Genomic DNA, 23,955 nt, shown 5'->3' with positions numbered 1-23,955 from the left:
GCGCCCCAGCGCACGCGGCTTACCGCTGACGCGCGCCCTCTGCCCCGCCCACGCGCGCTCCTATTGGCTGCCCGGGTGAAGCCACGCCCCGGGCGCGCGGTGGGCGGAGCGGCGGCCGTTGGGGGCTGTCACGTGACGCGGAGGGCCGTTCCCGCCGCCCTCGGACGCGCCGGGATCCGGAAGCGCGGAGGGAGTTCCGGGAGCGCCGGGGCTTGCACGGTGGCACCGGCGTGGGGCACCCGCCTCATCTCCTTGCCCCTTAATGGCGCACATCACCATTAATCAGTACTTGCAGCAAGTAAGCAAGATTTTTTTTTATTATTTTTTTTAATTAGTCTATGGGCCCCGTTTGAGTATGCGGGTGTGTTTTTGTTTGCTGTAAATATGGTGCCTTGCTTAAGAAATGAATCAACGTAGGATGAGTGATGTGGTGGGGGAAATATATTTCTTCAGCGTGCACGAAGTCTGAGTGCCAAGGATGTACACCCGGCGAGCCTGAAAAGCGTGGAGGTGTCTGAGGTAATTTATTTGTAAGAACCGCCACGGAGGCTGGTGTGTGTGTCCAGGAGCCAGTGCAGCTCAGGATTCGAGGAACAGAGGGCTCGGAGGCGCACGCAAATGCGGACACACACGTCTGTGATGGAGGATGTGTGCTGGAGCGGAGCCGCAGGGATTCCAGCGGGATGGAGCTGTCAGTGACGAGCTTCTTGTGTCTCCACTCTGGGTGGTTCTTGCAGGACCATCGTATTCTCGTCACTGTTACCATCTTGTTTCATCTGGCATTAGTTAAGGTACAAAAATAAAGTAATTGTTTGGGTTTTAGTCTCCAAAAATGGAGCATCTGAGATCTCCCAGGGTAGAGGTCTGCTCTGAAAAGTCTATGTCTTGTTTGGTTGACACGCCATTGGACATTCAATATGAAAAAGGATCTTGTAAATGTAAAATTAGCTCTTCTTTTTCCTGAAATAAAAGCTAGACACAAATTTCTGAAAGAGTTTAAACAGTTGATTTTCCCTCTTTTGTTGCTATTTTATTCTATAGGTTTTTTCCCCATTTGGTATGAGTATTCCATACATCAAAAAGATGCTTTTTTTCGTATTGGGACACAAAAATATGACAAAGCACAAGCAATGGGAAGGAAACTCTTAAGAAGTAATACCTGAAACTATCTCCATAACTGAATGCATTTCCACCTTGATGTCACAATAACCTGTTCAAGCAGGCTGATTTTACAGGGAGTTATCTTTAGCAGGAAGCAGGATTAAGCCATTCTTCCACAGAATATAGCATTTACAGTCTTAGCAGGTTTCAAATGCATTTTATAAAGATAGAATATCAGTCTAATATCAGACATTGCCTTTGGAATGATATTTCCATGCTAAATCTTCCTGTCTTCATTTTAAAGCTTTTCTCAAAGTTTGCATCTTTGCACCCATGTTTGATGTCCAACTGGAATTTTAAAAAGCTGTACCAAATCTGGCTCCCAACTGCTGTTTTACAATGCTATACCCATGTACATATGTATGCTTCCATCCTACAAATAAGGAAAAAAACACAATGATGTTCTCTCTACCTTCTCCCTGAGACCTTTTTGAACAACAGGTGTATTGGAAATACAAATTTTTTTATTCAGTTTTAAGCCTTGAAAAACTCACATTTGATTTGATATTAATATGTACAAACAGTGGTAACTCAGTGGTGGCTTCTGTAGTTGTGTAAATATGTTGTGTGCTTGTTGCTGCATTTTATTCTGTAATGTGACTGTTTATTTTGGTAGGTACAAGAAGCCATTGAGACCAGAGATGGGACCTTTTGTGCAGAATTAGTATCATTTAAGCATCCACATGTTGCAAACCCAAGGCTACAGGTGAGGATCTGTATTTTGTCCTTTTGTTTTACTTTCAGTTTTCCTAGCTCTATATGTGGGTTCCTTTCCATTGGAGAGAAACCTCAGAAATCTGTTTCATAGGCTGAGGTAGGATCCCCATGTAGGTTTGCTTCCCTTTTCTTCTTACAAAGATTACTATTTATAATTTTTGTTTTCTGGTTGACTCTTTGTGTCCCATTTTGAATTTTTTTCTGGATAGATACAGTTTTGAATGTCCTTTCTGACCAGGTCTGCATTAGTTATTAGCATAGCACCATGGAAGGCACTATAGACAAAAAAACAGTGGGTAGTAAGGGCCTGGTGTTTGTGTGTTTTGGGTGCTTTTATTTAAGGCTGGCTCTGTTCAGGTTCTGGAGACAGAATGCACACCAGCAATTCATTACTCAGGATATTATTGGTAATGTAATTTAAAATTCTGGTAGATGTATACTAGAGGTCCTTTCCAACCCTGGCAAATCTGTGAGAACTGCCATGACAAAATATGCATGTGATGTTCTATTTCTAGTGCATTGGATGTTCCTTTAATGTTTTATTGATTTATTCTACACTTAGCTTCCATCTCCAGAGGAGAAGTGTCAACAAGTTTTGGAGTCGCCATATGATGAAATGTTTGCAGCCCACTTAAGGTAAAGATGGGCCCAGAATGTAAAGTCAGTTGTGAGGTGTACAGCAGGGATGGGGAGGGATATCCTTAAGTTTACTTTCCTATTTTAAAGGGCTTACACTCTTATAAATAATGCTAGAATTGCAGGAAATAGAGACTTTCTTTCTCCTCTCCACATAAAGTTTGCTCTATGTACCTGGCTGTCATCTGTGTATGGCCATTGGCACAGCTTTGGTATCAGTGCTTGCTGTTTCCCCTCTGCCTACTAGCTGCACAAGAATTTAGAGTGAAATAAGTAAGGGAAATAAATATTTTTAAAAGAGAATTTTAATCATAAAAGTACTCTTCAGAGAGCTTAGTATCTAAGTAATTCTATGAGGCTTTTACTAAATAATTTTTTGCATCGAGTCTCAACAATCTTGTATTTTTTAAATTTAATCTTAGTGATAGTTTCAATAAGCATTAGCCTATATAAAACAAATACCTATTCATCTCTAGGATCTGTTTTCTACAGTTATCAAGCTTAGTGCTCTATTAAATACTTGTGCCAGTTTTTTAGGAATGCTTCTAGTCGTCTTTCTTTGTGCCTTAAATAAACCGTAAAACTTCATGCCTGGTAGGACACAAAAATAAATATTTCATTTATGTATATTTTCTGATGCACTAATATACCTTTTCTTTGACAGGTGTACTTATGCTGTTGCAAACCATGACTTCGTAGAAGCATACAAATGCCAAACAGTTATTGTCCAATATCCTTTTCCATAAATCTTGCATATTGTTTTCAGATTAACTTCTTGTAGAATAAGTTCTCTTTATGGTTTTTAAAAATCTAATAAAATGTGATCTGCTTCCCAATACACTTCAGTTGTTTAGGCTTCTAAGCAAGGAAATCCAGATACATTCTTCTTCCAGCTTTCTATAGGGCTAAGAAAGACTGTTTTACTTGGTTCTAAAATAGAATATTAATTTCTCCCAGAATATAGGAGAATATCAAATCATTATAATACCTTGCAGTTTGTGCTTGGCTGGAGGGGAAGATAATGATAAAGAAGCTTCTATCTTATCTCTGGCCAGGGTTTCTTACTGCTGCTGCCACTCAAAGGAGTGCATGGCTGTGCTCACATTCTTCCATACTGCAACTCAGCTTCTCAACTTCTTGATGTTGTTTTGATTTCTAGTTTTTTGTGAAGTCATATATAGTACCACTGAAAAGCTGTTTCTCAAATCTGTGCTTCCTTTCATGGCATTTAAAATTTTCCTAAATACAATACATCTTTCCTGCGAGCGTTTCAGGCACATAAAGAAGAAAATTGGTGAGTACATGGTAGAAAGTTACTAGAAAATAGACTCATCTTATCCTACTATAATACAGTTGGAGTCAAACTAAAATTATACCTATAGTTTTATTTATCCCCAATGATGCTAAGATCAAGCCTAATTGGCTTTGTTGCCTGGTTGAGTTTTCCAAAGTGAAAAACAAACATCTGAGCTTAATTACATAGAATGGTCCATATGTAAATACATGAAAGATTTTTTCAAAGAGAAGGGGAATTTTATTAAAGCCACAGTAAAAAAGACTTTAGAAATAATTATTGTAGTGTATTGTAGCAGTGTAGGATTTCTGAAATGCTGAGATATTGAAGAACTGTCCTTTTAAGAAGTGCATCCTTCTTCATTAAGAAATTAATATATACTTTTCTGATTGTATGACTAACTGACAAAAAAAAATTGCCTGTTTCTCATGTCTTAGTTATTGCTTGATTTGCACCTACTGAGTATACTATGATTTTCTTTCCCAGGGCCTTACCTATTATGTATTCTGTAGCCCTTGATCTTCGAATTTTTGCTAATAATGTAAGTAGATCTGATTAACAGCCTCATTACTTTTATCTGTTTGGTATTTCCACAATAGAAATATTTTTACAGAGTTTATTACACAGTCTAATTTTGCTCAGTTCTCTTTAACTCATTGTTTAGGATTTTGTTGACACACTAAATTCATCCAGTTCTATTGAAAAATGAGCTTGCTAGATCTGTCCACCTCCTGTTTGCAGATGGAACTAGAGGAGTTCTGAGGACCTGAATGCAACCCCCAGCAGTTGCTTAGAACTTATGAAGGGATAAATATTTTCTTTATTGAGTAGCATGTGGCAGAAGTCACTATTTCCATGTGATCCATGGGATTTGGTGGAAATTGGAGGTATCACAGACAACCAAGCTGATCTAACCATTCACCAGATCTGAAGAGGGAACTTTCTGCTCCCCTTTTCCAGAAGTGTGCACCACTTCTGATGCTCTTTGGAGCCCTTGGTGAGCCCATACAACTGCTGACATGCTAATAATCCCCAAATTTACATTATTTTACTCAGGCTGGTGAATTAAAGTAGCTTGTGTAGGGATCTATTGAGAACTTGTAGGCCAAGGTAAGTGACAGAGTTGCGATTTTGTTCATAGTCACTTCACCTGAAGAGTTGAAGCTAGTTCAAGTGAGGCTAGGGTTGAAAATATCCAGTGTTTTCAGTGTTCATCCCCTCATCACTCTCGTGCCCACATACCCACAAAACTGCATGTGGAATGCTTGCACAGGGAGTATTTTTTGTGTGTGTGACTGTTCTGCAACAAGTCTCAACTCTCAGTTTGAATGAGGGAAATCCATGTCTCTGAGATGCATGAGAAAGGGTAGTGTTGAATCAGTCATGCTGGAAGTGTTTGAACTCTGTCTTCTAACCTTAGTGTATTCAGAGGATCCAGTTTCAGAGAAGACTTCTGCAGCAGGATGCATTTCCATTTATTTTATTTATGTTTCAGCTAGTGAGAATGTAAACACTATAATAAAGCTTTTTAGAAAGCACGTAATAAAGATCTACTTGCTATTTTTTTTTCTCTTGAAGTTCTGCATTAGTTAGTGTGTGGATCTTTCCCATATGTTTACAGTTGAATTATTTTTTTTCTTCTTGCTGCTGTAACATACGTTTTCTCTTTCTTCTGGAAGTCTCAGGTCCCAGCAGTGTGAGTTACTACTGGAAACTGTTGAATATGGTTTAGAAATAAAATCTAGTCTTTGTGGCTGTGGAGAGAAACGAAATTATAAATTCTAAGACTCAAACTTCATAATTTTTTCCAGGCTCTTTGTCTTTGTGCGTTTGAGTTGAAGTGTTAGTGCTCCAATTCAGGTGTTAAACCCGAATTTAGGTTTCTGAGACCTGCATTAAGCTGAGTGATACTAAAGGTAATAGTGATCAGTGCTATTTTGCAAGGACTGTCCTTCTCTACACTGGGCTTGGTACATGTCCAGGAGCCTCTCCGAGTGTTTTCTTTTGTTCTGGGAACTTGACTGCCTTCTAGATTTGGGAAATAGCAGCCATCACAGATCTCTTGCTATAATACTTTATAAAATGCCAAATTAAAAAATTAAACTTTGCAGCCCAGTGAACTATGATTGCATATCATTTCTTGCTAGGCAGATCAACAGCTTGTGAAGAAAGGGAAAAGCAAAGTTGGTGACATGTTGGAAAAAGCAGCAGAGCTGCTGATGGGCTGCTTTCGAGTCTGTGCCAGTGACACGTAAGTGAAAGAGCCTCTGTTGGACTTGCACTAGGAAATTATTGGGAACTTAATGAACTTTGCTTTAGATTTTGCCACTTACTTAGACCATATATGGGTCTTAGAATGAGCACTTCTGAGGCTTGTCTCTTCTCATTTACAGTCTGTTCTCTCTTGACTATTAACTACAGAGGGAAAGCCTTCACTTCAGGTTTAGCTTTCCTAGCAGGTATGGTTGGGAGGGACTGATTATGTCCCTGTTTCTCAGGAAAGGTGATTAATGGTTCTGTGCCTTGTTAGTTGTGAAGTTTGCTCCATTAGAATAAATTAGATAGGAAAGAGGTGGCTCTGGTTTCCAGTGTTAGCAATTTTAACACTTCTGAAGTGGAAAAAAAGCTTTTTTCCGAGTCTTTCTTTCATATCAAGTATTACAAGCCACTGCTGTGTGTGTTATCTGCAGACTGGAATGAGGACCCCGATGCAGATGAATAGTATTCTGCATGACATCTTTTCATTATGTTGAGAAAATATATAGCAGAGGTACACCTATGTTTACCTTAAAAATGCTATGGAGTGAATATCTATGGAATTAATTTACTGTGAGGAAAAAGTAATTATTTTCTTACAATGTTCAGTACTAGCAGGTTTTTCTTTTGTCTTATGACAGTCGAGCAGGCATCGAAGACTCGAAAAAATGGGGCATGTTGTTTCTTGTGAATCAGCTGTTTAAAATTTATTTTAAGGTAGGGTTCAAGTCTGGTAAGCTGTGTTTTGTGTTTCATATTCTAAGTCAAACCCATCCTGCTTTTATATGATACCATCTAGCTACACTGATTAAAATGCTATTTTTTTTTAACAGATCAACAAGCTCCATCTCTGTAAGCCCTTAATTAGAGCAATTGACAGCTCAAATCTGAAGGATGAGTATAGTATGGCACAGAGAGTTACATACAAATACTATGTTGGACGCAAGGCCATGTTTGACAGTGACTTTAAGCAAGGTACTGTGTGCCAGTAAGATACGTTTAAAGCTTTGCTGCTTGGCATGAAATCGTGCTGAAGTTGCGTGTGTGTGACTCAGAATTGCACTGATTGAAGGAAAAGTCATGCTGAAAGTTCCAAGGCCCACAGGCTGACTTGAAACAGAGATGAGGTTACACGACACTTCTAATGGTAGTGTGTGCTCAGGTTTAAAATATTTGTGTCAGTGAAGTTCCCTACAGTCTTATGCATTATGTGTGAGCATTACAAAATGTGTGAGCATCCAAAAGAATAGGTTTGTAAAAGTTTTGCAGAGGAGCCTTCAACTCTTCAAGTTGCTGTGTGCCACGTGGGAAATCTTCAGCAAACTGTAGTGTAGCAAGCTGTAGTTTCTTGATTCATTGATTTTGGAAGATGTACAGACTGCGTTTCCTAGATTTCTAATAGATTTCACTAACAGAAATGCTTCTAGAGCTAAGGTGTACAGCTTCATCACTAACTGAAGCCCTTGACCAACATCTGTTCTGGAGCTGGCTATTACTCCAAACAGTGTGTGCTGCCTTTCAGGCTTATTTTTTCTCTATTGGTGGAAGCTGCTGAGAGATTTTCACGCTGTTATGCTGTGAACAGTCTCACTGGCACATTTCTGCAGCTCAAGAGATGTGGGCATTGCATTCAGCTTTCATCTCTTGAAGAACCTAATCTGAATTTAGGAAATACAGTGTATTATCAGCACTTCCTGAGATTCTCTGCTTCTGTAATAGGAACACAATAATATTACTGAAATGAGCTGAAAGTTCCAATATTACTTGTAACTGTAATGTCTGACATCAAGATCTTGACAAGTTTTCTTGACTTCTTGAAGGAGAACTTACCTTTCTGGTAATACTTTGTATTTTGTGTGAATCTCCAATTTTTCTTTATGTATTTTGAGTGGCATGATTCTTTTTTATACAATTTCAAATGTTATGTGTTCAAGAGAGATGGACATTGAGCACAGAATTTGGGTTACAGCTTTAATCCATTTTTGTGGTTGATTGGTGTTACTCATACTTGCAGCTGAAGAGTATCTGTCATTTGCCTTTGAGCACTGTCATCGATCAAGCCAGAAGAACAAAAGAATGATTTTGATCTACCTACTGCCAGTAAAAATGTTGCTGGTGAGTAGGTTTTACTTTCCTAAATAAGGGGAAGGGGGTACACATGCAGACTGTAAAACTGATGCTCAGTATTTTCTTGGTTTTCCCTTAGTGGAATTCAGAGGCTATTTTAGCCCTGTAAGAGCCAGCATATGCACACCTTGTTATGTGGGGGCAAAAGGTGTTGAATTGTCATTTATAGCAATATAGGAAGGGAGATGGGGGGAAATAACACAGCCAAACAAAAAATCCCCACCCCCAAACAAAACCAATCCGGCCCTCCTTTCCCCCTACCTTTTTCCCACCCCTGCTCTTACTATTTAATGAAGTATTTGAATTCTTTGGAGAAGCACTCAAGAGTGTGACTTCTGTCTTGTAGCAGAGTGCCTCTTTGCTGATCAACTGCACACAAAAGCCAGGGAAGGTGTGGATTCACTAGAAGCAGAATTTGTCTGCCTCTTTCACCTGGTGGAAGAAAGAAGGGTGTGCAAACAGATGGCTGGGGACTGTTGAGAGGGGTTTGCCACAGTGACAGCCTATCTTTAGCTTTTTTATTTGTACCTCATACATTTTCGGATTCAAGACCGTGTCAGAAGGGTCATGAGGCAGAGCATTTTGGTTCTGAAATCTGTGAAGACTTGTTACTATTTGATAATTTCATATTTCTATTAAAAGAATTAAGCACATGTTTCTTGTTCCTGTCCTTTCCCATGTGCTGTGCTAACATTTGTGCATCCCTAAATTAGTGGATTATGCTGAGTATTAATTAATTGTCACTGAGGGGACAGGAAGTAGATTTTAGAGTTTCCTGTTCTGGCCCTGTTCCCAAAGTTACCCATGTAGAATGTTATCACCTGCCTTTATTGACTTGCCATTTTCCATCTTCCCACTGACCTGTTTATGACTTCCCTGCTTCTTCCTTTCAGTGCTCCCTTTCCAATCTCTTGGCGTGTCAAGTGGGTAAAGGGGCAGTATAGTGGGTATGGTAATTGGCTTCTGTTTTCCTTGTTTTATTTGTTGACTTTCTTAATAGTTTTTTTCAGGTCAATCAGTGGTAGTAGGGTTAATAAAGGAAAACTTATTAACAGTCTTCCTAAAAGCTTTGTCCCAGTCCTGACTGCATGCCTTAAACTGGTTGATCTGTTAGTGCCTAGAATTACTGTGGCTTTTCTAAAGCAGTTTTAGTGTACAAGAGGCATTAAAGAAACTAGATAAAGGTCATTGTATTTACAGTTGCTTTTTTAAAATCAGAGCCCAAACATGAACACTAACTTCACACTACTAAAATAGCTTTTGTGTTGGTTTTTTTGTTCCTAACAGCTCTCAGTAAACCTGCAGCTCAGTTCTGCTCTCAGCTAATCCTTCATCCAGGAAAGGAATTAGCAACAGCATAGCATGATGTAACTAAATTTAAAGTCTGACCAAGTCAATGTGCATTCTGATCTTTGCTGCACAGGGGATAAAAGACAGTTTCTTTTTGATTTTGGAGATGGTTCAGTCTTAACTGATCTAACAATAAGAATTAATTTTGTTTCCTTAATTTAACCTTTCTCTTCCTTTATTTTGGGGGGGGGAGGGGGGCATGGTGGTGGTGTTTATTTTTTGAGAGAGCATTTTTATTTCTGCTTGGAGGCATAGAGAAGAAAAAAATCTGTTACAGACTGAGATAACACTTGACAAGGCTGGAGCACTGCTCATATTCCTTTGGAAATGCTTGAGAGTCCTGTAGTTCTTCTGTTTGTAGATTAGATGATACAACCATGACATAAAATTTGAAATTGCCAAGGCCTCGTGTCACAGGATCTTGATTCTACAAGTTTGATAGTTGTTCCCTAACATTAAGTATTAATCATCCCTAAATCATGATAAATCAGTATTTATTGTGAGTTGTGCTATGAGGTGTTTGAGAGGGACAAGGGGGTTGTCTTGCAAATACTTTCATTCACTTCTTATTCTGTACAAAAAAAAAAAAAGTGTTTAAAGGTTCTTTTTTTCTCTTAACAAATTTTTTATAGCTAGATTTTTTTTTTCTACTAGATTCTATTAAAAATGCATTTAACCTTATCCTGGAAAACTTGGACACTGTTTATTTTTTCAGGGCCATATGCCAACAGTTCAGCTCTTAAAAAAGTATGACCTTATGCAGTTTGCTGAAGTAACGAAGTCTGTGAGGTATGATGCTTGCTTTTCTGCTTTGTGTTCAAAAAGTATTGAGTAAAAAGTGTTTCTTTGGCGTGATTGAGGAAGGCAGGGGAGGCATATTCCTACCAAGTCATACTTTCTTTTCTCATTGGTGTGAGGCCTTCTCACTTTTTCATTTCTTTATCCTTGCAGTGAAGGAAATCTTCTCCTTCTGAATGATGCTCTGACAAAGCATGAGACCTTCTTTATTCGATGTGGAATCTTTCTTATCCTTGAGAAGCTGAAAATCATCACATACAGGAATCTCTTCAAGAAAGTGTAAGCATAACAAAACCTACATTTTTGCAAAAGCAGATTTAATATGGTTTCACCTGGGACTGGGGTAGAATTGTATATGCTCCTTAGTTCTCTCTGAGAGAGCTGACTTTGTGTTAAGGTGAATTTATTGTAGAAAGGCTGTTTTTCTAAGAAACAGAATTTTTAAGTGATTATTTCTCAATAACACATTTTCCTGTTGTTTCTTTCAGATATTTACTACTCAAAACTCATCAGCTATCTCTAGATGCTTTTCTGATTGCTCTGAAGTTCATGCAAATAGATGATGTTGATATTGATGAAGTCCAGTGTATTTTAGCTAACCTTATATATTTGGTAAGTGCTGACCACTCGTTGTCTGGTGCTTCCACACTTCCGACATAGAAAAATTTTAGATAGAGAATAATGGTTTATGACAAAAAACACATCAATAATCCCAGGTTTTCTTGTGTTTTGTTTTTGTTGGTTTTTTTTTTTTTTTTTTTTTTTGGTTTTTTTTTTTTTTTTTTGAGAGACTTGTGCTCAAAGTGAAATATTTTCATTTGCCCTGAGGACTTCCTCTAGTTCCTGCCTTTTTTTGCAGGAATTAGTTAAAATTGAAGTTGAATTTCACAGTACAAATCCAATACTGACATTTCCATATATGCAGAAACATTGTTTTAAAAATACAAACCTTTCAAGTGGCACCAAAAATATTTGTTCTGCATTTGAAGTAGGAGACTCTTGGTCTTCTCAAATTAGAAAAAAATAGAGCCATATTTCTTTGGTTCTGTTTTACTCTTAAGTGAATCTCAGCTGCTTATAAATGGATAAAAGCTTGAAATCTAAATATTTGTATTAAATCAGAGGTTGTGAACCATCATTGTAGTGTCAACAAGAAAATTAATCAGTTCTCTGTTTCTGAAACATTATTTGATGTGGTCTAGGTCACTGGGAGATTTCTTTCACTGTTACAACACTATGCTGAAAAGGAAGTACTATGTCATTTAGTTTATTAGGTATGGAATACTAAATGATTAAAATCCTCATTTTAAAGTGAACAAGAGTGAATTTAGAAACACTTCTGTAGAGCTATCTCTTGGAGGCAGTGTAAGCAGACCCATGGGGAGCCCTGACAAGGGGCTCTTGGTCTGACAGCACCCTTAGTACACAAACAGGGAGGTGGCTACAACTTTGTGCTTGCTCTCCAAGGTGACCCAGTTACCTAAACTGGACCCTGATGGATATTTAAGTACAGTAGTGCAGTGGTGAGTGAGCATAAACAGCTTTGCTATGGTTAGCTTATGGTTATTGCTATGGTTAGGAGTTTGCTTGGGTTGTAGGGATTGTGTTACCAGCTCTAAGTACTAACCCTGCTTTTTTTCTCCTTCTGCCAGGGTCACATTAAAGGCTACATATCCCATCAGCATCAGAAGCTTGTGGTCAGCAAGCAGAACCCATTTCCTCCACTGTCAACAGTGTGTTGTTGAGTATTGCATCTTAGCCATGCAAGTACTCTTCAGATACTCAACTTGCCCAGTGGAACTCCCAGTGACCCCAAGAACACTGTAAATGTCCAGGACTGAAATACCAGGAACTGTTTATGGCTCCTTTCCCAGAATGGCCAAGGCTGCCAGTGTTACAAAGTGCATTGAAATGAGATGTTGACTTTTAAGTGGTAGTTTCCACAGGCTTTCTAGATCATTCTAAGTATCTCATGAAGAAATAAAGCAAAGCATTCCAAATTCCTTCCCAACTACTTAAAAGCTTTTATAAAGTACTTCATGTTACTGTTTCTGTGTTTGTCCTTCAGAGAGAAGTATCAGCCTTTGTTACTTGTGTTAATGCATTCTTCAGAGTGGAAGTAATGTTTTCTTACATGATTTCCAATTTTTTTTTAAGTCTCAATAATTTTGCTGGTATTAAATACTCTCTTCAAACTGTCTCTAAAAAATAGAGAAGTGTCTGACACCAAAAGCTTTACTGTGTCAGTAATACTTACGAGTTTGAGTATAAGTGGTAGGTGCCCAGAGATGGCTTTGGATTTTTTTTTAATTCTGGTCATATTTTGTTTAATTTTTGTTAGGATGAACAAAAACTCATGTAGCTAAATTATCCATACTCTGTTTTATTTTGCTTCTAGGGAAAACACTACCACTGGACCCATTATTTTAAGTGTTACTACCCTGGGGATTGGTTTGTTTGTTTGGGGGTGGTACAGTATAACTTTGTCCAGACTGATGAGATTTTAGTTTTGGGGTTTTAAAATTATTTTTAAAACAAATAAAACATTTATTTTTTGTTGTCTTTGACAATTGGGTTTTATTTTACCCTCTAACTGACATGGGCATCATTCATAAGGGAAAGCATAGATTCCATGTGTGAGGGGAAGCATTTTTTAGTGTGATGAAAATGTCAAGTGCTACCTCAACATAGACATTTAAAAGCTTGACATTCCCAATGTATTTTAAGTTTTACTTGTATGGATCGTGAAATAAGAATATGAATTTGCTGAATCAAACCTCAGGGTACTAGCAACATTTGAAATCACAGAAAAATATTCAACATGTTTTGAGGTTTAGGATGAACAGTTCTAGATCAGTTTTTAGTTCAATAACTAGGTTTACTGTATCATGACTCACAGTACTGTGTGTCAGCAGAAGGAAAGACAAACAGGTTTTTGTGTATAAACTGGAGTTAAATACATGTCATTGTTGCAAATTCCATTGCTGCAAACAGTAGTAGAGTCAAATGGCTGCATCCATATGTTTCCTTGCAACAATTGGTAGGGGCTTGGTGCTTGAGAGTTGTTTGTGTTTGTGTCTTACTTTATTTTTTGTTTAACCCATACCATATACCTTGCAGTGTTGGTGAAAAGCAGTGTTTCCCAGTCAGTGTCTTCCAGCGGCCAGGATCCCAGGATACCAGTCAGAAACCAAGTGCCCTTGTACTCAGTAACCAAAAAACTTCCTCCAGCCAGGCGTTTGTCCACTGCCTCCTGGAGGTGCCCACAAAAGTGCCTGTTTGTGAGGCTGATGTTGAGTATTTGTTTGCAGTCCTCAGCAGGAAGGTATGAAACCTGCAGCTCTTCGCCTTGAAGTTCATCACCTTCCATTCTCCAGCCGCTGACTGTACCAGCCAGTTTTGGAATTAAAACATGTTCTGCAAAGTCTCTCTCAGGGGTGCACACAGGAAGGTGGGAGTTGTCACACTCAACATGCTCTTGAAGTTGTAGTAATGCAATGTTGTTCTCACCAGTGTCTTCATCGTACCGGATGTGTATGTGCTTCTCACTAATTTGCATTATCTTCCCAGTTCCACTTGTTCCATTAGGCCCTGTGGAGCAATGACATTTGACTGCTCTTAGGAATAGTTTATCAGAGACCTGAAAGCTGCATGCAAGCTGCCTGGTCGTGCTGAGAAACACGTGCAGCGGAGGAGCTAAAAGTGCTCTTCCTCGAAACCTCTGCAGTAAAGGGAAATGAGGAATAATACACTGGCAGCTTTTTAATGCTGGTAGGAAAACAAATAATTTCAGCAGTAAGGATGAATATCCAGCGCTGACGTGAATTTTGGCATGAAACGAGTCACTGCTAAATCCACCATGTTTAGCTGATCTCTGGGTGCTGAGTTCTGAACTGTGCTCAAGAGGCACTTTCTGCTTGCCTTGTAAAGAGGAACGTGGGGTAGCTGTAGTTCTAGCTCAGATACTTGACTGAGGTGCTTAAATGAAGTAACATCATATTTGTTTCCTTTAACAATATTTTTATGCAGCAAGAAGTTTAGTAAGCTTTTTTAAAATTTAGCTTGTCAATACTGAAATGTGCTGCAGCAAGAAAAACTGTTTTGGATCACCTACCAGCACCAACCCTGATTTGAAAATGGCTGTGCAGAAGGGCACACTCTGCTGTGGTCAACACGAAGTTACTTTTTAGCAACACTCCTCCACAGAAGCCTTTCCCTTCTGAGTTTAGTAGCAGCACCTAAGAAAATGCAAAAAACAATATATAGCACTATCCATGTGAGTGTAAGTGATGGGTTTCATGAATTGCTAGGAATACCTGCCAAGGAAATCGCTCATCACTTTTCTTCCTGGTTTCACTTATAAGGTTTTCACTGTCTTGAAGTCTGCCACATGCACATGCATCTAACAAATGAATTTAAAAAAAAAAAATCAAAACTTCATACTGTATCATTTCAAGATAGCCAATACCTGCAAATGCTTACTGTTCCACCTAGACTTTGGGGTTCTGCTTTTGCACAAAGGAGAAGGAGAATGACAATTTCTCAGCTGGTGAGAATTGGAATAATTTGTTTGGCAATTGTAGTCATAATAGTTTAGCAATGGGCTGAACATGGTCACCGTGTTAGGCTTGTAGTGACCAGGTTTCACTGTGCTTCATTTCACTAATGAAATGAGGTTTCCTCTTCAGCCAACCATTAGCACATCTTGTTTTTTCATCTTTGTATCCTGTATTCAAATTGTGTCAAAAACCTGAGAGCTATGGCCCAGTCTGGACAAGGTAAATCCTGGGTTTTCCTTGTTACAGCTGTCACTCTAGGGACATGCATGCCTTTCTCATCTGGTTCAAACAACACACATGCTTTTTGATTGGATCACCCAGTTATCTGCATTTGTCACATTTCCACTAGGTTTGGGTCACACACACTGGATTCTGTTCAGGTGAAGCTAACCCTCAGGACACTTTCCAGGTGCACACATGACACACTCTCACAGCTGGCTAGTGCTTAGTCCACAGGACTGAACTAGGCCAGTTTGATGTAAAGCCCACCTGAAGTGTGCACTGAGTGTGGACATCAGTCTTTCACTGCCAAAACCGTGCCTCTACAGATGAACTCCAATTTCGCTGCCCCACTTGTGCTAATACAGACACAGGTCTAAATATACTTCTGTGGTTTTAGTAGACACACTTTGTAAGGGGATGATATTTAATGAGATGCTTAATATGAGACTGAAGAACTAAAAAGGGCTACTGTTTCAAGATAATTAATATGGCAGCAAATGTTTCCCTTCATTTATTAGACCATTGGTCACCTGATGGGAATCAACTGAATCTCATTTCCAAGCAAACACACATTCAGGAGAATTACTCTTAACCAAACACAGGAGTGGAAAACCTGGTCCAGTGAGTGATATGTAGGGTAGTGCAAGTCCTGTCTGCTGATTCATACTTAAACGTTCTGATCAAATAGCCCTTCTTTTACCTTACTTTGGCATCTTGGTTGGTGGTCCCTAGATTCCTTTTTCTAGCCACTAATATTGCTTTAGGCTTGAAGCAGGCTGATCATATCTGTTAGATGGTGGCCTGCTCACCCAGCCCTGAGCAGGTGCCCCCTTTACGTCCATGCTCACACCTACCTAATGCGATGCACTGTTTTTTATCCTTCCCAAGCTCATAGCCATCAGCACAGGAACAGCGGTAGGAATCACTTCCTGGATAGCAGAAGTGGTCACATCCTACCTTTGCTTGGTGGTGACATTCATTTTTAGCTAAACAGAACAAGCAGAGAAAAAATGTGGAGTATTCGTTCATCGCTTGAGACCTCTATATTTTATTTTTTATTCACTTGGTGTGGCTCTGGGTTGGGACTCTGGCTTGGTAGTATTTACCACTGGAATTTTTTCCCCTTGTCAAACAGAAATTGGAGAGAGCTGAGTCTCTGCAGCATTCACAGTCTCATTGCAGACTGTGCTCCCCCCTGCACCTCCCTGCACCAGACACTGCATCTCTGAATTCTGGGAAAGGGTGCCATGGGTTTTTAAACAAAACACCAAGTATCTGCAGCAGGAGAACTGTTGCACGTTATGAAGACAAGTATTGCTTGAGGAAGAAGGCAGCTAAGGTTTCTGGTTTTGAGAAAAACCTGTAGCTCTTATTTTGCACACTTGTTTAAATTCTCAGCTATCAAAGATAAGAAAAAAAGAAACGGGTTATGAACACTGAAACATGCTCAACTTTCCATAGCTAAGCAAACACTTAAATCTTTAGCACAAAGCAATTGTCATTTGATCCAGCTCATAGGTAGCAAAAAATCTTGTATAACATGATGCCAAAGTCTCACACTGTGATGATCTAGTTCCCAGCTCTGGTCCAAGCTGTGTCACCTTCTGTGCTCCCCCAGAAGCTGGTCACAGTCACACCCCTTATACAGAGAACGACCCTGCCTTCTGCAGCCAGGGCGTCTCCACCCCAGGGGACCTCTGAACCAGCAGAAATACTGATGTCAGGGCTGGAAAGAACAACCTGGCAGATATTAAAATGTAGTATCTGGCCCAAGGTTTTCCTGTGCCAGAACACATATGTTTTACTTTACGCTTTTCCCTTCCACTGGAAACTGTTTTCTGGAGTCCTTCTGTCCTGAGGGACTGTCTTGTGGGGGTGTGTGGCCTCAGAGGCACCAGGGTGCCTGGGAAGCCACCCTGGCACTGCAGCCTTGGTCCTTCACGCCACACTCCTGGGACCACAGCAGGACAAGCAGCCAGGTAGCACAGGTGGCAGTGGAAGGGCTGGCTTTGGGGTGTACCCATGAAGTGCTTTGGTTTCAGCTCTTTTGCTGCATCCCCGGAGAAGGGAGGCTCAGGGCACAGGGACAGCCTGCAGAGCTGTAGGATGCCATAATGTTTTGTAGGCAGGCAGCACACATCACCCCTGCTCTGCCAGAACCGTGTGTTTTACCCAAAACCATGGTAAGTGGCACCATGGGAGAGCTGTGTATGGTTTCATGGGGACACCCTGTGACAAGACAAGATGGGGCTTCTCAGAAGGGGACAATGCTTACCAAAAGCACAGTTCTCTCCCTCGTAGCCCTCAGCACAGGTGCAGGTGTAGCCACGGATGCTGTCCTCACACACACCGTTGTGCTGGCAGGGGCTCGAGGAGCACCTCCTGCCACCTGAAGAAATGGAGAGGGAGGAGTCACCACCAGCACTGATCCCAAATTACACAGCCCCCATCCTGCACATGAGCCATTCAGAGAAGGGTTGTGACAGCAGTTTGGAAGGAAATGGGCTAAGTGTCACTGAACTGCTCAGTAATTTTAGCTGGGGTAATTTTAGCTCAAATCTACTTCCAGAGGTACTCTTGCAGCCCCTGTCAGAGAGGCTGGGAGCTGCCCAGAGGCAGAGCCTCCTTCTGGAGGATGGATGCTCTGATTCAGGGAAAAGGACTGAGTTACAATTCCTGCTTTTTGACAAATGTAATATAAGACTGCTGTTTTAGGTCTCCCATGTTAGATTGATATGCACTGGATAGAAAAAGCTGGCATCAAAATTATAGAGCAAGTGTACAGCAAGCAACATCAAAATAGGAGGAAATACAACTTTTCTGAATCTGCACAATTATCATGCAGCAGCTCAGACACTAGCAAGCTTGCTCTTTCTGCTGAACTGAACATTGAAACAAGAGGGTGTTCTCACTGTGAGTGAAGCACCAGGCAGAGCTGCCAGTTTCCCTTCAAGCTGCCCACAGGAATGACTCCTAAGCAGTTTGAAAACATTATCCAAGTAACAACTACTTATTATAGACATAGGCAATCAGTAAGCAAGCCAGGAGAGCCTATCCTGGGACATGTTGTCCAACCTTTCTAAAAATTAACACCTTGTCAGAGAGGTTAATTCAGTCAGCAAGCTGCCCTACCTGATTTTGGGGATGGAAAAGTGAAAACTCTGACAGCTACTGGGAATAAAACACCAATCATCATCTGCTTTGGCTATGGGCACACATATCTTTGAGTGTTAGATGTATTAAAATACTGGCTGAAAGAGCTACCAGCTTCAGCCCATCTGCAGTCAGATGCCACCAGCATATCCAAACACAATGTAGGCCTTCAGGGAGGGTTTTTGGGTGAACTGGGGGAATCTCACCTGCACAGCTGAGCAGGCAGAATTGAGGAGCTGGAGCTAGGGAGGGGTTACCCCTGCAGCCTGAAGTAGTTAGATGGATTCAAGCCTCTGAAATCCATGTTGGGAAGAAAAGAAATCCAGCACCTAGCTTTATTAAAGGAGGAAAGGGAAGATTCAAGGAAATATAGGGAAATTGGCCTGATTTCTGTTACTGGCAAGCTATGATTATAAGCACACAGCAATATAAAAAGGTGGGAAGTAAAAACCAACATACACTTTTCAAGATCAAATAATTCAAACCATTTAAATCTGATCATATTATAGGATAAGGGACCTAGGGGGAATCAGTGAACATCATACAATAGAAATGTCTCCAATGACATTGTCGTACAGTGAGCAGACTGCTATGAGGCATGCACAAAACTTTTGGAAAGGGATGTTTAAAGAGAGATTGGCAATGGCTACATTTATGCTGTTGATAAAAGAGGGCTGGGAACAAGTGTGATCTCAGGCAAAGTGCCCTGACAGCAGACATTCAGCAAGATGCCACTACATCAGTTTTGACTTGAAGGGACAAAGGTGGAGCAGAGCAGAACAGAGCTGGTGGGTGACCCAGCAGTTAGGTGTGTGCTCAGCCTTTCCTCTTTTATTCACAATGCAGATTTATCCACTGCACCCTGGACTTTCAGGGGAAAGCAACATGGATACCAGAGGTCTAGAAAACGAGATTATTGGAAGACAGGATGAAAAAATGTGTTTGTTTAGCAAGGAGGAAAGAAGCCACTTTTCAAAGGCAGCACTCTCCAAAATGTTAGAGAAGACATCCCAGAGAAGGAAACACACACTGCTGCTCTTTAGGAAGAAGACAGAACACATGGCTTTTCATTACAGCAAGAAAGCCACTCCTGAGGCTGAAGCCAGTAATGTGTCCTGATTGTGGCTAAGCTTGTTTGGAGGGACCATTCTGAACTGGTTGCCCTTCTCCCATCCTAGGCTAGAGGGAAGCCTGCATGACATGCTTAGTACAAATATCCAATGACTCAAATTAGAAATTAATCCCACCCTCACAAAATAAAAATGCCAAATATTTAGCATCATTCTTCATAACCTTCATAACCACTGATGGGATTCTTCTATGGTTCCCAGGACTCAGTGATTTAGTGGCTTGTGCAGAAAATTATTGACTGCTGATTTTGCCACCTCCTTATCCACTCTTTAAACCTAAGATTAGAAAAACTTGGGATGAAGCATACAGAAGAAAGGGAGGGAATAGGGCCTAGTCACCACGAGCTGCTGTCACAGGCTTCCTGTTCAGGTGGCATTTAGTCACATCAGGCCCTCGGCTTCTATGGATTTGTTTCTTGCCTTGGCACCCGACAGGGAATGATGCAATCCCACTGTGCAGAGTTTGTAGACAGCACATTAGCTTTTAATATCGATTTATCTTACTCGGGTTTTAGTGCTAATTCTGTATTTGGGAGATTCTGCTGGTAAAACTGTGCTGCTGTATTGCATCAGCAAAACATACTTTCTCATGTCCTAGGCTGTTTCAGATTCAGGAAAAGAAGTAGCCTATTTACTATGATAACCTTTACTTACCTCCTACTTTTATTGTTTTTGCAGCTTTAAATGGTTTTTCCTGTATATTACTTTTTAAAAATAATTTTACATCTAGAATTTTCCTTCTACTTTATTACAGACATGACAAATAGAGACTGATTGTTTCTCATAGAATAAACTCTTAGAAAACCAGTATTAGTCTGAATCAAAATGTTCATAATGTGACAATACGATGAAGGAGAGAAATCAAGAGGCCAGCTTACCATAGTAGATATCCCAAAATATTTTCTGGGTGAAAAAGAAAAAGGAAATTAGAAAATTAGGAAATTATTTAATTCCCAAGTAATGTAATATGTCATAAACACTTTGCTAAACCAAAAACATGTTATTAGAGACTGTATACACTGGTTTAATGTTTACAAAGTTGCACAACTATAATGTGCTGCTAGCAAATATACACATGAGAAGGGAGGGGCTTTGCCTACTGCTTTCTTTATTGTTTCTTAAGAAGCAGTACAGGAAAAGAAAGACTTCGCAGGCCAGAGAGGAACAGCTGGATCCTTTAGCAATGCAGCTCCCTGAAAAAACTTGCTGGCTATTGTCTCTCTGGTGTGCAGCAGTCTGGGAAGTGACCCCATCCTGTCCCATCCCACTTGGTCCCTGGCAGGTGCTGCCGGAGGCAAAGTGGTCAGCACAGAGTAGAGCTGCAGGGCACCACTGCTGGTCACCACCACCCTGTGCCCTGCATCTCCCTGGGTACTGCAGCTGACCTTGGAGCTGCTTTCCCCAAAGTGACACCTCTGCCCACCCCTCCCTTCCCCAAAGTGCCATGGCTGCCCATGGGCAGACCTACAGCTGTTTCCTCTGCTTTCTCTGCAAACAAAACTCCATCCAGATTCCCATTAAAGGGCACAGCAGACATCTCTGTATGTCTGGAGAGCCCCTGGTGCACAGGAATTTGCAGCTACTCACCAAGTAAGCCTCTCTCTATAGGTCCCACTACTTGCTGGTGCACTGATTCCCTCTGTCCCAATCATAAAATCACAGAATGGTTTGGGTTGGAAGGGACCTTAAAAATCATCTAGCTCCAATCTCCTGCTGTAGGCAGGCACATCTTCCACTAGACCAGGTTGCTCAAAGGCCTATTCAACCTGGCCTTGAACAATTCCAGGGACAGGGTATCCACAGCTTCTCTGGACAACAGTTCCAGTGTCCCACACAACTCTAACTCCTCTCATTTATTTCCCATGCTGCATGCATTTGCATAGAGGATTTGAGTTGGGCCCTGATGAAACCAATTTACTGGCTGGAGAGACTGGAATTCCTTTGTGCTGCCCTCCAGGTGCTCTTCTGCTGACCAGCACCCCTTTGCCCCTCCTGGTCCCTAAGGGATGCTGATGTATTTCTGTGTGTGGTCACGATGGGACAACAGCCACGTGATTCACTAATACAAGAAGCATGACACATCATTTTCAGGAGAGGACTTGAACAATATCAGAGCTGACCTCCTCGTTTCCGTGTTGACCATGGAAAACACCTGCTTGCTGCCTGCTGAGATGGCAAATGCAAAGATTTCACATGGAGAGAAACCCAAACAAATGAAGCAGTCTTGTGTTTCGCAAGTAAAGGATCATGGAAGCAGTTTTTATTGTGCATGCAGGGAAACAAAATACTTACGAGCATGTCATCATCTTCAAATACTTCTCTTGCTTCTTCATGTGTACATCTCTCTTCTAGGCATTCTCTTTCCAAGCTGCCTTCAAGGACCTCCTCCAGAAGTAGGGAACTGGCACGTCTCTGTCTCTTGATAACACTGTTTGCATCATGAGCTGATATAAATACTGGAACATTGTATGACAAAACACTAATATAAGTACTTAGATTAATTTCCTTATATACTTTTACCTTCTTTTTTAAGATAAATAATTTTGGTTGATTTGGGGTTTCAGCCACATAAAACTTATATACTTAAAGAGCTCTAATGTGTTAGCCCAAATTCAATTGAGGAGTTGAGACCTTTTATTTCTGGGGAATGCCTGACTTGCTCCCAAGCAGGGGGAATTTGAAACCCTTCCTGGCACATTATTTTACTGCACGAGACATACAGAGCAGAGTGTGGAGGCACAGCCAGGGAAAGGGGGAAAACATTATTATAAAAAGCAAAGGCTATTTTGTGAGGCTGTACAGGGGTTTCAGATGCATTGGTAGAAGTGGGTATTAGTGGTATTAAGTTGGTATTAAGATGGTGGATCCAAACTGATGCTCTTCAATTTTAGTTAATGGTTTTTTTTTTTTTTTTTTTTTTTTTTTTTTTTTTTTTTTTTTTTTTTTTTCCTGAGGAGGAAAGCCATGACATTGCTGAGTTCTCAACCAATTCTCTCTTAAGGAGAGTACATAAAAACTACCCCTCAGCAATGCTCATAGTTAAGAGGGCTATATCCCATGCCACTGTTTATGTGGAAGACACTGTAATCTTTCAGAGAGGAGAGACCAGGTGACAGGTCTTAAAACTCCCTTTGCAAATGATACCTCCATCAAAAACTGCCGGGCAGCTGGTGCCACCCTGGAGCCTCATCTTCCAGATGAAGCAATGTGTGATCGTGTGTGTCAGCATGTGTTTGTCAGTTCTTTTGTGCTTGGAAAGCAAATGTGTTGGGCAGGGAATATTCAGGGTTTTTTTTCTCTTTTATACAGTGTTTGGGGACCCAACACTGCTGGTTGAAATAATCAATAATCATAGAACTAGAAGAAGTGAGAGCAATAGCAAAATTATTCCAGAACTGTGTACAGATATTTAGTTATCTTTTTGAAGGATATGCCATAAGCAACTGACTTGCACATGATATTAAAAAAATAAAAGCTTCATGGCTCTGTTCTGCATTTTAAACGTTATCTGACCCCCAGCACATATTTCTGCTGTGCAGTGGTTCTACCACATCCAGCACAGCTGGCAGTGAACTTCTGCTGCAAGGTGTTTCTTAAGAGAACACCATATTTTTCTTCCTTGCCTGGCTCTTCCTTGTTTTTTGACAAACCATGGAGAGTTAATACAGAAACATAGACTTCCTCAAGCTATAACAAGCATGCAGGCCTCTTCCATAGGACTCTCTCATTTTTATTTCAGCAGGAACTAGAAATATAAAACAAAATTCACTTTAATATCTGGGTTACTCTAAAAATTGTAAGGAAAGATAAAATATTACCCTGACATAAATGATGGTACTTCAAAACTACATTGCCCCATTAGCCTACAGCAGCTTTCACTTAGCTGCATGAAATAAACAGCAGAAATTTAAAGAAAATAAGGAATGGACTGTTTTCATTGATTTCACTCTGTGCTACAAAGTAAACATTATGCAAGGTATAAAATTACTGGTGTTTTTTAGAAAAGCAGCAGCGCAAATCAGAATTAAAGGTGCAACAAAACAAAAGCCATACCTGCCTGCTCTGTCTGAAGGAAAAGGGCAGAGAGAAGGAAGAATATTATCCAAGAGCACCTTGCCATTGTTACCCTCTGAGCCTAACGGTGCCTGCCTGCATTCCTGCAGCTCTTGTGGGAAATGGCTACAGGAGAGATGTTGAAGTTTAAAGTCCAGCTGCTTATGAGAAAACAAAACCTCTAAGGGCAAATCCTGGCTGCAATGTCAACACATGGGGAAAAAACACAAAAAACAAACCCAAACTAAACCAAAGAAATCAACGCCCAGCTCAGCAGTGCAACAGTCCCCTTCTCTCCGTGCCCTGGCTGACTGTGGGGCCCTTTGCCAGTGCCACTGGGAGCTGGTCTGAGATTTGGATGTTCCTCCCATGCCCCAGCCCTCACTGTGACACAGAGTGGGTGGAGAAGAACAGCACGAACATTTCTTTGTACCATATCAAAGCACAGGCTGGACAATGACCTCAGGGACCAATTACATGATGTGGCCCTTTAGTACGT

The 23,955-nt window shown here is 40.6% G+C and overlaps 2 protein-coding genes across 5 annotated transcripts; one reads left to right on the top strand and one right to left on the bottom strand.

The window, feature by feature from the left end:
* Positions 1 to 142: 142 nt before the first annotated feature.
* Positions 143 to 12,909, top strand: PCID2 (PCI domain containing 2). Of its 4 annotated transcripts, XM_053970008.1 has the most exons (15): positions 143 to 298; positions 454 to 519; positions 1,778 to 1,867; positions 2,441 to 2,514; positions 3,179 to 3,246; positions 3,769 to 3,808; positions 4,295 to 4,349; positions 5,956 to 6,059; positions 6,706 to 6,781; positions 6,898 to 7,039; positions 8,079 to 8,179; positions 10,257 to 10,330; positions 10,493 to 10,618; positions 10,828 to 10,951; positions 11,992 to 12,909. In XM_053970008.1, exons 1-15 carry the CDS (start codon positions 263 to 265, stop codon positions 12,082 to 12,084), a joined length of 1,269 nt encoding a protein of 422 aa, XP_053825983.1. In that variant the 5' UTR covers positions 143 to 262; the 3' UTR covers positions 12,085 to 12,909. The 4 variants fall into 4 exon arrangements, with proteins under 4 accessions (XP_053825983.1, XP_053825984.1, XP_053825982.1 ...); XM_053970009.1 differs by lacking the exon at positions 454 to 519; XM_053970007.1 differs by lacking the exon at positions 143 to 298 and having other exon boundaries at positions 309 to 791.
* Positions 12,910 to 13,286: 377 nt separating this feature from the next.
* On the bottom strand, positions 13,287 to 23,649 carry PROZ (protein Z, vitamin K dependent plasma glycoprotein). Its single transcript, XM_053970011.1, has 8 exons — positions 23,457 to 23,649; positions 21,696 to 21,859; positions 20,282 to 20,306; positions 17,396 to 17,509; positions 15,975 to 16,106; positions 14,656 to 14,741; positions 14,454 to 14,577; positions 13,287 to 13,930 (listed from the first exon to the last, which is right to left on the bottom strand). The coding sequence occupies exons 1-8, from the start codon at positions 23,521 to 23,523 to the stop codon at positions 13,419 to 13,421; spliced, it is 1,224 nt and encodes a 407-aa protein (XP_053825986.1). The 5' UTR covers positions 23,524 to 23,649; the 3' UTR covers positions 13,287 to 13,418.
* Between the last annotated feature and the right edge of the window lie 306 nt (positions 23,650 to 23,955).

Source organism: Vidua macroura, chromosome 2 (genome assembly GCF_024509145.1).
Source record: "Vidua macroura isolate BioBank_ID:100142 chromosome 2, ASM2450914v1, whole genome shotgun sequence".
Lineage (NCBI taxonomy): Eukaryota > Metazoa > Chordata > Aves > Passeriformes > Viduidae > Vidua > Vidua macroura.
This window is presented reverse-complemented; position numbering and strand designations above follow the sequence as displayed.

What these genes read in the sequence shown, in the direction of transcription:
- PROZ (XM_053970011.1), bottom strand. Translation starts at nt 23,523, where the DNA reads ATGGCAAGGTGCTCTTGGATAATATTCTTCCTTCTCTCTGCCCTTTTC. An exon ending in ATTTTGGGATATCTACTATG is followed by an intron (nt 17,510 to 20,281) that starts GTAAGCTGGCCT and finishes CCATTTCTTCAG; the next exon opens with GTGGCAGGAGGTGCTCCTCG. An exon ending in GGGAGAGAACTGTGCTTTTG is followed by an intron (nt 16,107 to 17,395) that starts GTAAGCATTGTC and finishes TGTTCTGTTTAG; the next exon opens with CTAAAAATGAATGTCACCAC.
- PCID2 (XM_053970007.1), top strand. Translation starts at nt 684, where the DNA reads ATGGAGCTGTCAGTGACGAGCTTCTTGTGTCTCCACTCTGGGTGGTTC. An exon ending in GAAGTAACGAAGTCTGTGAG is followed by an intron (nt 10,331 to 10,492) that starts GTATGATGCTTG and finishes TTATCCTTGCAG; the next exon opens with TGAAGGAAATCTTCTCCTTC. An exon ending in TAGCTAACCTTATATATTTG is followed by an intron (nt 10,952 to 11,991) that starts GTAAGTGCTGAC and finishes TCCTTCTGCCAG; the next exon opens with GGTCACATTAAAGGCTACAT.